Source organism: Pteronotus mesoamericanus, unplaced genomic scaffold, assembly GCF_021234165.1.
Source record: "Pteronotus mesoamericanus isolate MK-2021 breed Mesoamerican mustached bat unplaced genomic scaffold, CSHL_Meso_final contig_27, whole genome shotgun sequence".
Classification (NCBI taxonomy): domain Eukaryota; kingdom Metazoa; phylum Chordata; class Mammalia; order Chiroptera; family Mormoopidae; genus Pteronotus; species Pteronotus mesoamericanus.
The window spans coordinates 9,511,674-9,529,842 of NW_026555115.1; the positions used below are offsets into that span (position 1 = coordinate 9,511,674).

Here is an 18,169-nt window from a genome sequence, read left to right on the forward strand (position 1 = left end):
GAAACACTGTTATTGTAGCAATGCTGAGTTTCTTGAATGTGAAAAGGCCATGCTTATATAAAAAAAAAAATCCTTGTTGTTAAGAGAGATACACTGAAGCATCTAGGAGTAAAAATAGCATGTCGGTGAGATACTTTCAGACGGCTCAGAAAAAGGTGTATTTCTGCCTACTCTCAAGCTCATCACAGAAAGGAATCCTAACATTTCAGGGCATTAGGACTGCAAAAGACAAGAACCCCGTATGTTAAAAACACTACCTGCCAGGCTCAAGTTGAAGGCTTTATGGAATCTGAGGTCTTCAAATCTATGATCTTCCTCACAGGGCCACTGTGGACTGTGACACAGAGGAGGGCAGAGACTGGAGAGGCTAGCCACGTCACGGCCCACAGCAAATAAATGGCACAATGGGGAGCTGACTTCCACCTCTAAATGAAGGCACCCATATCCTTTCACTTTAGAACACTGAGTGTCACAATAAGAAAGCCTAAAATTCAAGGGAGGGCTTCACCTGCAGGGAAAGGGAGAGTGCCTATAAATTGATGGGAAGCCAAGTCTACCCTGACCTCTGAGAACAGCAGCACAGCCTGTGAAAATGACCAAACAGCGGCTGCCACAGACCTGTCAGAGGCTCAACGGGGTCCTGGGTACACTGCAATGTCACCTGGGGAAGCAGGTCCCTCCCTGCTTCTCAGGTGTCCGCCAAGCCTTCAACAGAGGCTTTCCTTCTCCCCTACTCTGAGCACTGTCCAGCTGAAGAGAGCACTGAGATCAATAGTTCTCAGACAAATGAAGGTGTTTTTAGGCTTTGAAGATGTGTATCAAACTCTCCTAGAAAAGAGGCTTCCTACATGGAACAACGAATTAATGTTTCTCACTCCCCCTCCCCTTCCTCTCCCTCTTAAAAAAAATTAAAAATAAAAATTAAAAAAAGAAAAGGGACTTCTCTATGTGTATGAGATCTTAGATGGCCAACTAACTGCCTTTGTTAGAGCCACTGCCCCGTCTTCCTGGTCAACAAACACAGGCCTTGTTCTGCAATCTCCACTAAAGGAAGGAAACCTTGTTCTCAGACCAGGAAGTAAAGACCATCACATAATCCCAGTCCATTCCCAGCCACTGGGTAATACTGGGGCAAGTGATGTCCTTCTCAACAATGAAACACTGGGGGCCAGGGGGTGGGACTTCAGAAAAATGCTTCTTTGCCCTTGCAAAGAGAAATGCAGGAAACTAGAATAACAAGAGACGTTCAGGAAAAAGTGAACAGTGATTGTGTATTTGATGATATAAAAGAATTACTCATTCTTGATGAACAGGGGAATAATAGTGTTAAAGTTATGTTTTTGAAAAAGAAAAAAAGTCCTCATCTTTTAAGAGTATTTAAGAATTAAATGATATCTAAGATTTGCTTCAAAATATTGGGATGGGGGAGGAAAGTAGATGGAACTAAACTGGCTTTGTCTTATTAGTTGTTGAAGCTCAATAACACACAGAGATGCATTGTTATTCTCTGCTTCTATGTAAGTTTGAACCTTTCAATATGTAAAAATGGAAACTAGAACAAGAGCACAGGAAGCACCAGGCTTTCATCTACTAGGTCTGCAGAACATGCATGCTGCTGGGCTGTCCCTGGGCTGTACCCCTGGGGAAAGCTGCAAAGGACAAAGCCCAAGGATTCACATGGCCAAGACCCTAAGCCTCTGGGGAAATCACTGTTCCACTAACAAACCCTAGAGGTCCCTTTCCTCTTTACGCAGGCTGATACATTCTCCCCCTGCTCTTGCAATTCTGAGTTGGGATTTCATTTACTTGGATCCAAAAGCATCCTAAGCACACATTCCATATATCTATCTGTGGGCCTCTCTGAGAAGCTTCCGTGGGGCTTCCCCAGCTCTGAGTCAGTCTGCACTCAGAACAATATACAACTAAACAGGCATCCTCTAAGGCAGGGGTGTCTGCAGAGTTCCCATTCAGTGTCAGCCGCATTCTGCAGAGCCAGGGGCGAACTTTTCACACTAGAGCTGAAGACTAACTACAACGTCAGGTACCAACAGTGCAAGGGCAGCACTGCCAAGACACAACTGTCCTCTCTGGTCTGAGACATACACAACTAAGAAGGGCAAGCCATTCAAACAGCTGTAGGGTGTCAACTCAATCCTGAAACTGCTAGAATGCAGTCCTGGAACAATAATGAGCAAGTTACAGTCCTGACCCTCAAGGGCCAGAGACTAGCAGAAAACACTACTGAAAAGCACTGGGAGGTTTCCTGGCAGGAGGGATCCTGGGAGATGTGGACTATGTGTGCTTGTGTCCGCATACATATATGTGTAGATAAAATACTACAGAGGCAGATATGAATGCACAGTTATCTTCAGAACACTCAGTCTGAATACTCTGGCTGTATCTGTCTCCTACAGATTGCTGACAGCTGCACATACACCAACCTCATTTTACCCACAATGTTCATCTCCCACAGGCCCAGCATGACTACTCATATCACCTGTGTGGCCAAAATAAGCAACTGCATGAGGAACAAATAAATTCAACTAACCAGGCTGGCTTTTCTGCTCCACTAAAGGATATCTTGTGGCAGCAGCTATATCCTCAAAGTGTGACCTCTATAAAGGACTTCCCCCGGCCCCGCCAAAAATGGAAGTCAGCACCAAAAGGGGGAGGGGGCAATTTGGAATTTTTAAAGTTTATTTGTATTTTTGTATTTTCTAAAAAAGATTTTACTTATTTTTTTAGAGAGAGGGTAAGGTACGGAGAAGGAGAGAAACACCGATGTGTGAGAGAAACATCAATCCATTGCTCTTGCATGCCTCCAACCGGAGAACCTGTCCCGCAATCCAAGCACGTGCCCCAACCTGGAATCGAACAAGTAACCTTTCAGTTCACAGGCCAGCGCTCATCCTATTGAGTTATGCCAGCCAGAGCAAACAGTTTACTTTTAAATTAATGTTGAATATAAAATATGATTCTGTAAGTAAAAATATCTAGAAATTATATTTTGAATGTCATACATTTAAGGCTGGATAAGAAAATGCATGCAAAGGAAGTGGGTACCAGCGGGGGAGACCTGAGGAGACAGCTGAGACAGTGAGCTTGTTACAGACAGAAAGAAAAGAAGCCTAGAGAGCAGCAGAGAGAAGGTGAGAAAATGTAATTGAGATTAAGGGTGAAGATGAAATGAAGAGGAAAGGATAAGACAATAAACGGGAGGTATCCCAGGAGCTGGTACAATCAGGAAGGCACTTCAGCAATTACAAACCAAGATTTTTAATGAAGACCTATTTACTCTACATATATTTCTTAGGTAAATTCCTGTTCCTATTTTGAGCCGCTTTCCCTAATGAAGTGTTTTCTTACCAGGATACAAATAACTTAGTGATAAGTAGACTGAAAGAGGTAGGAGAACTGGCAGTTCTACAGCCCAGACCAGTAAGGCTTTGTGAGCTGCCTCATAACCAGTCACAGATTACCAACTCCCCTTCCACCTTCTATACTAAGGAAATGGTGCTTTGTTTTCAGGCTTTTGGTTTTTTGTATTGTTTTGGTTTTAATTTAGGTAAAATTTACATAGAATATCTACAGTTCTTAAGGGTTCATGAAGTTTCCAGAGGTGTACAAACCAGTATGGCCACCATGCAAAGCAAAACACGGAACATTTCCAACACTTCAGAAAAGTTCCGAGGCCCTTTCCAGTCCATCTCCCCCACCCTGCAGGCAATTACTGTTTGACTTCAGCCAGCACTGATCACTGGCCTCTATGCTCACCCTCTTTTGGCTGCAGATATGGTAACCAGAGTAATATTATCTTGGAGGCCAGTCTGGATGATATCACTTGAAAGGGTAATTAAGTCTCAGCCCATGCAGAGAAGAGGGCAGAGTGATCACCACATTTACCAATGATATCGTATAAATGCTAATATCTAAAACAATAATCAGAGTTCTATAAAGATGAATAAAGTCCCGCCAATCTATCGGATGCACACAAAATGTCAAATGCATCTTAACTGTCCACAATCAATGATTATTCTTTCTCATTAAAATATACTTACCTGGCTGTTTGGATCCCCAAGTAAATTACATATATGCGGCACAATCTTGCTTAGTGTCAAAGTATGTGCTCCAGACCTAAAAACAAAAGAAGTGTTTTATTGTTGGTGAGAACAAAGAAAAGAAAGGAGCTGCTTTGCCCACACTCACCTCTCCCTCTCTGTCCCCAAGGCCCTATTGCTACCTCACACTCAGGACCTCCCAATCTTCCCAATCTCTTTCCCATCTGGTTCCAAAATATATGTGCTGCAGTGTCTCCTTTGCAGAGTTCAAAACCATCAGTGCTTCTCACTGACATGTCCTCTTCGTGGCACTCAGGTTCTCTCTACAATTTGGCCCCAAACCTTTACGGCCAAGCGAGTCTCAGCCTTTCCCAGTCTTGCTCACCTCCTGCCTCTGCACTACCATTTTGGCACGTAATGGTTCCTACTGTGCCCAGCTTGGCATATTCCACTAAACTAGAAGTCCCTCAATTCACCACTGTGCATAGCTTGATGCTACCACTGACATTCAGATAATAATGGCCGAATAAAAAGACTGTGATAAAATGGCCGCAGAGGATTTCAACTAAACACTGCCCTGCTAGAGAACATTTATTTACAACAGTACACCATCATAAACGCTGCCTTTGTGTATCCTTTGTGAATACAACTCTCTCTCTGGTAATCTGGTTGCTTCCTAAGGAAACATTCTTAGAAGTGAAACTACTGTGACCAAAGGCTAGAAACATTTTTTAAAAGCTTCCAATACATATGGCCAAATTTAATGGCACTGAAAAGGTTAACAGTGTTAAGAAGGAAAAAAATTACATTATAATATAAATGTTATAATCCTAATTTTGTTTTTAAAAATACTCTAACCTTACAGGCTGTAACAAAATGCACCATAGTTCATAGTGATTATCAGAAGCTGATAGAATTATAATCATTACTTTTCTTCTTCATGTAAATCTTCTGTAACATATACAATATTACTTTCACAATTAGAAAAAGCAATTTGTACTTTTTAATTTTAGAAAGCCTCTCCTACAAATAAACACATGAAAAATGTTCCGCATCAATAGTCATTAAATACAAAATTAAACTACAATGAACTATCACTACACACATATCAAAATGGCTAAAATTAAAAACAGTGGTAACATTCAATACTAACAAGGATATGAAAAAATTGATTCATTCACACATTGCTGGTGGGAATATAAAATGGTATAGACAACTCAGGAAAATAGTTCGGCAGTTTGTTTTAAAACTAAAAATGAACTTACCAAATGGATAGCAATTACACTGACCCAAGAAATGAAAGCTGATAGTGAAACAGAAACTTGTCCATGTATTCATAGCAGCTTTATTTGTAATAGCCAAAAACTGTAAATGATTCCAAAGTTCTTCAACAGGTAAATAGTTAAACAAATTATGATACCTCTATGAATGGAATTCTACTCAGCAATATGAAGAAATGAACAATTGTTTAACAATATATATGCAACCTCAAGGAGAGTATGTGGAGTGAAAAAAAGCCAGTCTCAAAGGTTTATACTGTACATGATTCCATTTAGAGGGGGGAACTCAAAAAGAAACCGAAATTATATTCTGGAGGGTGGACCTCTTGTAATAGAGGCTTCCCCTGCTAGGTAGTCTTCTAGGAACCCATCTGTATCACTGAACCGACTGGTGGTGTTTTAAGAGGCTGCATTCGGCTTCAGTGAACATTTTTTGAAGACTCTTTCAACACATTTGCCCATCTCACAGTGGGTGATTAATGAGCACACCTGCCCACACCACGCTGTGTGTGACAGTTTTTGACCTAAAATAGCATGACCCCCATGCCCCTCCCTCCCTGTTTATCTGATCTTGCCCATAATGACATTTTTTTGTTTCCCCATAAGAAAAAAGTCCTCAAAGGGAAACTTCTTGCCCATATGGAAGAGGTATAACAAAAAAATGGCAGAAGCACTAAAGGCCTCAAAATTGAAAAGTTCAAAAATTGTTTTGAGCAGTGGAAAACATGTCTCAATAGATGTATTGCATCAAATGCAGAGTACTGTGAAGGTGACTGAGGTTTAAGCATCTAAGAATAAATACACAATTTTTACTAAATAAATTCCAGAGATTTTTTGGTGGGGGAGGTCACTCCCCCATATATAACATTCTTGAAATAAAGTCATAGAGATGGGAGACCAGATTAGTGGTTGCCAGAGGTTAGGGACCGACAACAAAGGGGCACCTGGGGGAGCCTGGAGTGATACAGGTTTGTACGCTGACAGTGGTGAGTTACCTGGAACTACACATGTGACAGAACTGTGCAGAACTATGCACACATGTGTGACTGAAGGAATCAGAATAAACTGTGTGGATAGTATCAATATCAATTTCTTGGTGTTGTCATTGCATAGGCAAGATGATAACATTGGGGGACGGTGGAGGAGAAGGGTTACATAGCACCTCCCAGTGTATTTGTCTGCCACTTCCTGAAATCTATTTCAAAATAAAAAGTTAAAAATAAAAAAGCTCAGACAAGAAAACCCTCAGGCCCCACCCAGACTTACGCATTGAGTGTGGCGACAAGACAAACACACGTGCCTTCCCGAGTCCTGAAATTCTTGTGCTTGAAGCCTCCCAGCATTCGGTCCCACACATACTACAAATGGCAAAGAATGGGAAATTTAGGCATGTAAAAGAGAAGAGGAAGAGATTTCTGCATTCTTTTGTTTAATATGGGACCAAATAAGCCTCCGGCTGTTACCATCCCATTTAGTTATCTCAAGGATATATTGAAACATGGTGACTTATATTTGTAATCAACTTAACTTTTATATAATTGCTTTTAATTCTCCAACAACCCTAAAAGAAAGTATAGTTGTCCTTATTTTATAGGTGAGAAAAGGGAGGCTAAAAAAGCTTGGAAGACTTCAAAGATCACATATTCATGATGCTCTTGGCTCAGAAGAGCTGTCTACACCCTATCCACAGAGTCAGACATCTGCTCATCCTTTTAGGCCAGTCTAGTTTTTACCATCCCTGGGAAAAACTTCTCTGGCAACACTCCCTTCCCCCCAAAATGAGTTGAACCCTGGAAGGCAGGGCTGTGTCCCTCAGTTCCCATCTGTCCCAGCAGCCCCAGCTCACTAACAGACAGAGACGAAAGCCAGGCCTCGTAACATCCCAGGCACCACAACTGCTCTTTTCAGAGAAACAAAGAATCAATTACATAACTGAGCTTGAGTCTATGGATTAAACCAAGCATTCAAAACCCATGTTAAATCCACTCATTTATTCAAAATATATCCTTTGCTATTTATTATTTAAATATCAGGCCAAATAAAAGCTATGAAACTTTTCATCTGAAGTACATCAGATTAGAAGAAAAAAAGTATTTCTATGTGGAGTAACCCACTGGTGTTAGGGGAACACACGCATGCCAGCTGGCCACAGAACACCTCACTTGCCCTACCTGGGGACTAGCAGCTTGATCCATGATTTTTAGCAGCAGAGTCTGGTCCTGCTCCCTCACGGAGTCTTTAGCATCTCCCAGTCTGTCTATTAAACTTGGCAGCACTAGAAATAAAAATGCAAACTGATCAAATGAACACCCATAGTGGGGGGGGGGGGGGGGTGCAGTTACATTGATATTTCAATTAATTGAGAAGACAAAACTGTGGCCTAAGTGAGGTCCATCATCTAAAACCACTAACCCCTGCAGTACTACTTGCCTTATTAAAACCCATGGGCACTACTTTAAGAATCAGCAAAATACTTTTTTGCATAGGCATACTATATCTTCTTCTTTACCACACCTTCCTTTTGCCAGCTCCCAATATAATTTTATGCTGGTGAAATATTAAACCAGGTGTCAATGGAATACCTTGGCAGGAAAGAGTCAACACAAAAGGAAATTTAGGTATGTAAAAGAGAAGGGCTCCAGCCTATTTGCTTGGGGGTATAGAAGAGCAGACACTTACAGCTCAATCTACCTTTTGTCTACACTGCGTTTTACTATTATGTAACGCACACATATTTATCAGACAGAGTCCAGCTCTCCCACTCCTCCTCAACACATGTGGGAAGATTGTTTCTGAACAGTTCAGCTAAATTAGGAGGTAAATGGAACACTACTAAAACGCTGAATTTCTAAAAATAAGGGGGAATTTTTATTTGTAGTTGGACATTTAGTGCCAGAGTGGGAAAAAGAGTTCTTGACTTTACCCAAAGGAGCACACTAATCAGAAAGTTCACAGAAAATAACAAATACACCAATTGAAATGAAGGAATCTATAAGGAAATGCTTGCACACACAGATCTGCTTAGTGCTTATGTTGTCATTATAAAAATCACAGATACCGTGGCTGGTGTGGCTCAATGGACTGAGTGCTGGCCTGCGAAACAAAGGGTCTCTGGTTAGATTCCCAGTCAGGGCATGTGCCTGGGTTGCGGGCCAGGTCCTGGGCAGGGGGTGCATGAGAGGCAACCACACATTGATGTTTCTCTCCCTCTCTTTCTCCTTCCTTTCCCCTCTCTCTAAAAACAAATAAAGTTTATTTTAAAAATCACAGAGATCAGGAACTTAGAAATGACTAAATCATCTCTAAATTTATGAAATCTGTGGTTATTCTTATTTCATTTTAGTAACATATTGCCTTCTCTTCAAAATAAGAAAGTGGTCATTTCCTCCATGCTTGTAATGACATTTACAGTCAAAGTGAAAATAGAGCTGGCCGGGTTGGAGGACTGTCCTAAACAGCCAAAGCGATAGGTTCCATCCTCATCAGGGTACATACAAATAATCAACCAATGAATGCAAAAATAAGTGAAACAACAAATCAATGTTCCTTTATCTCTATAATAATCAATAAATTTCTTTAAAAAGTGTAAACAGTAATACCAATAATAATCATCTTAAAAAAATACAACTGCATGGGATTTGCAGGACTTCTCAGAGGGAATGTCTCTCAAAAGGGAAGGTTCAGGACAAACACAACCCAGGAGGCACTAAAATGTGATAGCTAATTTGTACAAGAATTATCAGTAATACTTCCTATTAGAACACAAAGGTTGGAAGAAGCAAAAAGAAAAGTATTGGGCAGAGATGCCAGTAGATGCAGTAAATCCACTGGATCTGGGGCAAGCCCAGGAGGAGAGGGAAAGGAGTGGTGCAGCCCCAGCAGGAGGTGACTGAAGGAAGGGGTTGGGGTGCTGGCTGGGAGGCTCAGGAGACTAAAGAAAGGGGCAAGAAGGGTGCTGGCTGGGGCGGTTGGGCACAGCTAAATGGAGGATCTGGGGAGACTGAGGGAAGACTGGAGGCAGGAGGATGGAGAGCATGGGGACCGGCCCCACACTTGCCCACAGCTCACCTGTGCCAATCTGCGCCTTGAACCGATCCTGCAGCCGGGTGACCAGCGCAGACAGGATGTCCATCCCCAGAAGAACCACCTGCAATGAATGGGAAACACCGGGACCCTGTTAGCGGCCGGCAACGAGCCCAGGGCCCTCGCTCAGCAGCTCCCAGAATGCCCCATTTCCCGCTCAGGCTCTGTCCGAGCCCAGAGCGCACATGCCGACTGGCAAGATTAAATTGGTTATCAAGAGGAAGGCTGCTCCTGTACAAAAATAGCAATTTACAGTTTTAATGGAAATGGCTGATGACTAAAACGAAATTAAAAACCGCAACAGCCTGACCACATCCCCGGAGCTGGCCAGCTACGGGGTGGCGGGAATAAGACGCAGCCCCGCCCCCTGTTGGCCCTGCCCCAGAGAGGAGGACATATGCAAATATCCTCGCGGCTGGAGCGTGGGCTTCTGGGTAAAACAGTGGGGCCGCTTCACTTCCCTCAAAGTCTCAGAAAACAAGCAGTCGGTGTTTAGATTCGGGGACCTATGTGGTCATCTTAAATACATCAGCTAACGGACGAGTAGGCCAGGACTTGCAAATTAGTCACCATAACGTTACCAGGCGTCGGCCAATCCTGCTTGCAGTGCACGCACAACCCTTACTAACCATCCTTTTCTTGGGGTTGCGCTACTGCCCGATGAACGTTTAGTGAGGACAGTACTGCTAACACCTTAACAACACGCTCGCATCAACTAAAGCTCTGCTTTACCTTGGTGCAATTTTTGGAAAAAGAAAACAAACAAACAAGGAAAAAACCGTTTTCCACGATTTTGGAGTTTAAAAATAGCTTAAGAAAGTGCAGCTTTACTTGTGGGTTATACTGCACTTCCACACTTGCCCATTAGGTGGTGTACAATGCTTACGTGAACCTGAGGTTCTTTCGATGCACGTAGCTATTAAGCAGTTACATTTACTCCGGCTGTGCGATTCCAAATTCTTCAACGTGGCTTACTGAACCTGGGGTCCTTCAATTACTTGCAAGTAGTTAAATTTATTCTGGTTGTGAGATTCCAAGTACTTCAATCAACACGGTTTATTATTGATAAATTAGCCATCAGAAAAATGAGGATAATACAACTTTCCTCGATAGAGTACAGTTTTGCACTGTGTAATTTTATTATATTAAAACAGTCCGGGCAACAAACGAACAAGACTCAGGTAATGTTAAGTATCCAAACATTACATCAAACAAAACTATGATTCCTCACATCTGCCTACCCGTGTTTTGCAGCTAGTATTAAAACCAAAAACTGCAGGATTTTCCATTCAACTTTGAATCCACTGCTTCAAAACTGAAGTGATCAAAATTTGCCCAACAATCGCCGTAACACATAAATTGTCCTTGCAAGGAACTGGTGACTTGAGGACACTGAAGGAAATTAATTTTAAATGGTTTCATGAAGAGAACACTGGTTTGTAAAGTTTTTCTAAAATACATATAATGGTACAAAACACTTTAAAATGACTCTACTCATGAGCTAAAGAGGAATAAGTATCATATTTTGATAGCGAGTCCCTCAACTTTAAAATGGCAAACATTACCTCAGCCAGGTGATTAAGGTTAACACCAACATTCATAAATTATGTTGATAGTATATATGCTGGACATGTGAATAAAATGGCATTTTGCATCAGGGACTGTACTCCTTAAGATCCATAAACCTGGTCTAATCTTAAGAAAAGCAGGAAATTCAAATAGAGGAACAACCTACAAATACCAGACCAGTACTACTTAAAACCAAAGTTATCAAAAACAAGGTTAAGTCATAAATTGTCACAACCACGAAGAGCCCAGGGAGGGAGGCATGCAATGTATCCTGAATGGAATCTTGTAAGAGACAAAGGACATTAGATAAAAATTAAGGAAACCTAGATAAACTGGACTTAGTTAATAATAATGTATCAATATTGATTTATTTTTGCAACAAATAAACCAGGCTAATGTTAGATGTCAATAATAGGAGGACTGGGTGTGGAGTACATGGAGACTCTATACTACCTTCATAATTTTTCTGTAAATCCAAAACTGTTATAAAAATTAAAGTTTGTTGTTTTTTTTTTAAAATCAGTAGCCTATCAATTAATTGGATTGGCTTTTCCCTGATGCTAAGCATCGGATGACTGCATTACTGCTTGGGGATGAAATGTTGTTATTCATTACAGAAACATTAATGATGCTACCTTCTTATCTCACCATATCCCTTCAAAATTCATTCAATATCAAGATGCAAGAGGACTACTGTGTTTTCAGATAGGACAGTCCATGTCAGTTAACCTACCCATGGAATTTGGGGGAACACAGACTTTAAGCACTTTCCAGGCTGGATGGAGGTTTACTTGGTAGGTCTGACCAGAGAAGCCTACTAAATTCTAAACAGTTAAAGTTAGAAAGCCTTGTCCAGACAGGCTTAGGGAGTCCAGAGACTCTCCAAGACTGAGTGGGCAAAAACAGTTCACAGACCCAAGCACCTTCTCAGCAGAATACACAACCAGACTTTGGAAGGAGGCAGAGGGATTTATACATAGTTGTCTAGTTCACCCTCTGTCAGAGTCCCAGTGGGCAAGATAGGAAATCATCACCCATGAATGTTTATCTTCACAGTTCAGGCCCTTCTTCTATGTTTCCAATTCCCTATCAAAGAAGAGGACAAATGAATAAAAGTCATTGCTCAGAAGACCACTCTAATATTAGCTGTGAAGCCTCTCTGTGCTTCAGTTTCCTCACCTGTAAAACAGGGGAAACTGTTAACAGGTACCTCACTACCTTACAGGTCGCTGTGTACATGTTAAGTGCCTAGATAGTGCTTAATGCATGGTATGGGCTAAACTACCCACATGCTGGCTATTATCACTGCTATTACCATGGGTAATAGGTACTAATCAATGATCCTTTGGAAGCCTGTGATTCCTGAGGACAAAGGGCTGGGGGGACAGAGAAGGCTTCCCAGAAAGGATTGCACTATACACAATGTGGAGTTTGAAAAACTAGCCTGAAAAGGAAGAAAAGACCTTCAAGCAGACAGAAGAGCCTATGCAAAGGTGGGAGGAGCGAGAAAACTGCCAGGGATGACCAGAAGTGGAGCAGAGTGGGGCTGGGAAATCACATGGGGGGCAGCTCCTGAAGGCCCTCAACTTGTCCTGTAGACAGTGGGGAAATGACTGGAGAGTGGTCACGGAAAAGGGGGAGTGACAGAGGAACTGGAGCTTTTAGACGGGGCACTGTGACCGCCATGAGGAAGATGGCCTGAGAGAGGGGGCAGAGTCAGGGAGGGGGTCTGGCTCACACCCAGCACCACTTACTGCCTTTGGTTTTCATTAAGCCATTAATTCTGCAACACCCTTGAGCACCTCCTCCATTATTCCCTTAATTTTCTTTTTTAAAAAATTTATTGATTGATTTTAGAGAGAGAAAAGGGGCAGGGGGAGAAATATCAATTTGTTGTTCCACTTATTGTGCATTGATTGATTGATTCTTGTTATGCGTCCTGACTGGGGATCAAACCCTCAACCTATAGCGTATCAGGACAACATGCTAACCAAGTGTGTGTTACCTGGCCAGGGCCCCACTTAATTTTCTGAGTTTATGCTTGTTTCCTCAGATAAACATTACCTGAACATAAGTAATACTATGCTTCATAGTCCCTCAAAATTTTCATAATACACAGCACACAACTGAGTACATGACAGGTGAACAATATACTCCTATTTTATTGACCAGTATTGAATTAATCTGGAATAGGTGAGCTCTCAAGGTCCAACACAGTTCCTTTATCGTACACCTTTAAAAAACACATTTTTAAAAGGAGGTAATAATGGCTAAGTAACACAAACTAATCCTCATGCCAAAAACAACTAAAAATGCTGGCTATAACATAAAAGGACATCTGCTTGGAAACATCAGAGAAATAAGTTACAGAAGAATTACCCGTCTATAAAACATAAGAAAACTAAAATTCAGAGAGGTAAGCATACAGCAAATGCCTACTTTTGTCATACGGCCATTTATACATCACTGAGTCTAGGAGAACAAAGGATGGATTCCAAAGCCCTGGAAGCCTGGATAACATCCTCAACTGGGGCTGGAACTCCAAATAGTTCTATCTTAGGAGCCTTCAAATGGACACTGATAAGGTTCCAGGAATCTGGGTGGCCGAGAAAAATGGTATCAGATGGAAGTGATCTTTGATTGCTGGTGCCCTAAAGCCCCTGGCAGATCAGTTCCGGATGGAGAGAAGATCATCCTACTCTAGTACTCAAGTTACTATTATAAACAATTTTCAAATACAATGTCCAAAACACAACCAAAGATAACCAGGCACACAGGACAACTATAGAAAAAGACATTAAAATAACAATTCTTAGGATGTTTAAGAAGATAAAACACATGACTAAATTTGGGGGACAGAAATGACTTTTGAAAAGTGACCTACATTTTTGAAAGAACCAAATAACACAATACCCGAAACAAGTACTGAATAAATGAATTTAAAACCACACTGAATATAGATGAAGAAAGAATTAAAACAGGGAGCAAGAGTCTGCAGGAAAAAATTCAGAATGCAGAGAGGCAAAAGGATGGAACATTCAAAACAGTAGGAAAGAGACAAAGGATAGAGAAAAACTAGCCTAAGTTTTTAAATGGAGTTTGAAAAGGTCAACCACAGTATGTAAAAAGCAATAGCTCATACCCACTTGGATCACCATTATCAAAAGAAAAGAAAGAAATGAACAAGTGTTGGTGTGGCTGTGGAGAAATCAAAACTCCTGTGCATTGCTGATAAGAATGTAAAATATAAAAGAGTGCTGCTGCTGTGGAAAATGGTATGGTGGTTCCTTAAAAAATTAAATACAGAATTACCATATACATAATCCAGTTTCTGGGTATATACCCAAACCAAGTGAAAGCCCAGAATTCCAACAGATACCATGTTCCTAGCAGCATGATTTACAACAGCCAAAAGGTGGAAAAACCCAAAGTATCAAGTCAAGAATCATACCCAATGACAAAGTGCTGAAAATTTTCATTTGATATTGGAAAACAAGACAAAACTGTCCACTCCACAATTTCTTTTCAAAATTGTTTCTGAGGTCCTAGGCTAATGCTTTATGGCAAGAAAAACAAATGTTAACACTCACAAAGAAGAAATAAGTGTCATTATTAATGGAAAACATAATTACAAGTAGAAAACCTGGAAGATCTATAGATGTATTATAAAATTAGTAAGTGAGTTTTGCAAAGAGTAAAACATAAGTATACAAAACAAGAAAAAGGAATACAAAATAGAGTATGAAAATAAATTAATGAAAGCCCCACTCAATAATACAGATGAATCACACAATGAGTGAAAAAGCCAGGCACAAAGTATGTACACATTTGTATGAAGTTCAATAACTGGAAGAAAAGGGGCCACATATTAACCTGACAAGCTCAGGGGAGGCCTGTGAGGTAGCCTTACAAACTCAGGGCCCTGAGGTAACAACAAAGGATGTTCTAAAATTAAAACTTAACCTAAAAGCAGTTCATGGTGGTTGGTCATGTCCTAGGCCAGTATTTTTCCCAAAGATCAATCTTTCTCTTAACTGAGCCTGTCTAATATCTTTTGGTATCTAGGATAACTTGCCTTTGGAATGTCAAGGTAATACCCTTTCTCCCAAACCCCTAGGGCACAAGCTGAGACCACAAATCCCTTCATCGTTATTGTTATCATGTTAATTGTTGACTGTTAACTATCCCTTACTCACCTATGTAAAGAAGTATGTGCCTATCATCTTACCTTTAATCAAATCCCAGGAGGTATCCCCCACTTTGCTTTCTCCTGCCTCCTTAATCTATCACCAATGGTCTTCATGTAACACCCTTTATGGCTCCTCCTTTGATTCTAATGTGTAAAATAAATAAGGTGCTGTACTGCCATTCCCCAGAGCATTTCTCAATCCCTAGAGATGCTGCTTCCCGGCAACTGTTGTCCAAAAATTCTCTACAGGCTTGAATGTTTCTTACGCTGACAAAGAGCAGGCAAACATAAAGCATAACATAAGCAATAAGGTAAATTTATGTTCCAGGCAATTAAATACCTGTTTACCTTTGTAAGAACTCATCAAACTGTGCCTTTTGAGTTTAGTGCACTTCTTATATATAGATCAGGGTGTTGTTTTTTTATTTTTAAGTTTAAAAACTAAGTGAGAGTGACCCTGGGTCACTGTATGCCTGTGATAAATCTTGTTGCATTACTTTCCAAACCACTAGTAAAAGCACCAATATGGAACCCACTGTAGTTCTCTTTATAGCATGATGTCTGCTCACTGATCAAAGAAAAATATACTAAATCCTTTCCTCCCCTCCTCAAAAAATGACCATGAGGAACAGGCTAGATAGAGAAACTGGTAATTTCTTTTTTTTTTCAAGATGATATTTATTTACTTTTAGAGAGGGAAAGGAAGAGAGAAAGAGAGGGAGAGAAATATCAATGTGTGGTTGCCTCTCACATGCCCCTTACAAAGGACCAGGCCTGCAACCCAGGAATGCGCCCTGCACTGGGGATTGAACCAGTGACCCTTTGGTTCATAGGCTGATGCTCAATCCACTGAGCCACACCAGCCAGGGTAGAACTGGTAATTTCTTAAACTCTGGGAGAATGGATTGACTAGAGTGTAAAAGAACAAGGAGGTTCTATGGAAAGTAACCTCACAGGCTGATCTGATTTTAAATTCCTAAATGGGCAGGTAGGACATGGTGAGTAGTCACACACAGGCAGGTAACTTCCCTAGTAAAGGCTTACCTTTCATCAAGCAAGCCCTATCCACTGTTTCTGTGTATCTAGGTTAACACATCTTTGAAATAAATGTAAACACCCTCAAGAGAGCACATTATCTAGTTATGGAACAGTTCCTGTAATCCAGTCTCCAGCTTGCTTTCTCCCACCTCCCTGTAATCTTCCGTATGTTCCCTCCTCAATCCCCAATGCATAAAAGAATTGCAAAACTGTTATTCTCTGGAGCATCTGAGATCTTGCTCCCTGGCATCTGTCATCAGTTATGGTTCAAATAAACTCACAAAAATTCTCTACAGGTTTAGGATGTTTCTAAAGTCAACAAGAGTAAAAATAGTGTTTCACACTCATGTTGTATTTTATTGTTTTTAAGGCACTTTTGGGTGATCTTAGTAATCTCATATAAACCTGAGATGTAGACTATGTTATTATCCTTTTTTGCAAATAAGGAAAATAAAACCAAAGAGTTAAAGAGACTTACCCAAGTCAAGAAGCTCAAATAGTGACCAAATTGAAAACAAACCCAAGCCTCCTAAATCAAGGCCATCTGCAGTACGGTAAAAGCATAATATCACAAAACCTCATGTGTAGTCTTTTTCAGCTCTTTCTAGCTAGCTTAAGACCTTAAGCAAAGCACAGTACTTCTCTGCCAATACCAGGTAACCTCTAGAAGGAGTACCCAACCTCCAGGCCAAGGACCAGTATGGTCTGGGCCTGTTAGGATCTAGCCATAGAGCAGGAGGTGAGCTTGAATGCAATGTGCCTGAATCATCCCCAAATCATTCCCAACCGTCCGTTGTAAAGCTGTCTTCCAGGGAACCTATCCCTGGTGCCAAAAAGGTTGGGGACCACTGCCCTAAAAGTCATCCTCAGCTCTAAACTTCTCTGAGTATAATGAGTATAAAAGGTACAAGTGATAGAGAGAGATCTGATCGGATCACTGGGAAGGAGAGGGGCCATAGAAGGTTGCCCGACGCAATGAGAAACAGCCTAGGACAGGATTGGCTGAGAAGCTGAATGCCTCCAGAGAACAAGGAATTACGGGCAAGAAGACCTGAAAAGAAAGAGGCATGCTCGGGCTCTCTTCTTCCTCGAAGGTGCCTAGATGATCGAACTGCAGATGCTTGCGTTTCCCAACAGGCGGTATTTTGAATGGGAAGAAAACTCCAGATTCAGCCGGAGTTGGGTCAGGCTGGCCTGCCAGAGGGTTGGCAGGGTTATTCTTCTTTGAGTGTCCTAGAGCGGGCAAGATCTGAGGCAGAAGCCTGCCATTCTTCCAAAACTATGTAGCTTTTGTATCTTACATTGTTTTAGTTTGTAAACTAACCCTAAAGATAATTAAAACAGGTGAAAATGATAGAACTCAAGTGTTAAGCTTAGCCTTAATTGATAGGCTTAAGAGACTTGAGGGTGTGTAAAGCTGCTATGTCAAAGTTGTGAAGTTTTTAAATAAAGACTCCTTTATCACTAAACTTTTGCCTCTGGAATTTTGCATTACAGGGTAGTGGTGAGCAGCAAGACCTCAATTACTGTTGGGAAACACAAGGGCTTTGTAAATAAAGATTTGGGGTAGAATCCAACTACCACACTCTTGCTGGCCAGGTGTGCTTCAAATGCATTATCGGTCAAATTGGAACAGTAACACATTTACCTTAGGCAATACACATGAGGGTTAAGAGTTTTAACAAAACGCCTGGAACATAGCAGGTACTCAATAAATGACTGTTCCCTCTTTTATGAGATGGCTACTTTAAAAAAAAAAAAAAAAGGCTTACTGAAGAAAGACAGACCATCAGAGTGGGCATAAATCCAAAGTAAGGTCACCCAAAACGCCATCACCCAGCGATAATCCTGTTAATATTTTGATGACTGTCCCTCAAGACATCTCTGCATGCATACTGTGCATAGGAATTTTACGTAAACAGGTTCATTATATACATACACACACACACGCA

The 18,169-nt window shown here is 41.1% G+C and overlaps 1 protein-coding gene and 1 non-coding gene across 2 annotated transcripts in view; one reads left to right on the plus strand and one right to left on the minus strand.

Annotated features, from left to right (window-relative positions):
* CLASP1 (cytoplasmic linker associated protein 1) overlaps positions 1–18,169 on the minus strand; it is a 266,333-nt gene that overhangs the window by 170,122 nt on the left and 78,042 nt on the right. Inside the window, exons 3-6 of the mRNA XM_054575023.1 lie at positions 9,407–9,485; positions 7,510–7,613; positions 6,605–6,696; positions 4,059–4,134 (exon numbers count right to left, since the gene is read on the minus strand). Of these exons, the coding sequence (XP_054430998.1) occupies positions 4,059–4,134; positions 6,605–6,696; positions 7,510–7,613; positions 9,407–9,485 (351 nt within the window). The remainder of the gene's footprint in view (positions 1–4,058; positions 4,135–6,604; positions 6,697–7,509; positions 7,614–9,406; positions 9,486–18,169) is intronic.
* LOC129071893 (U4atac minor spliceosomal RNA) lies at positions 10,049–10,174 on the plus strand. Its single transcript, XR_008529314.1, has one exon. It is a non-coding gene; the product is annotated as a U4atac minor spliceosomal RNA (small nuclear RNA).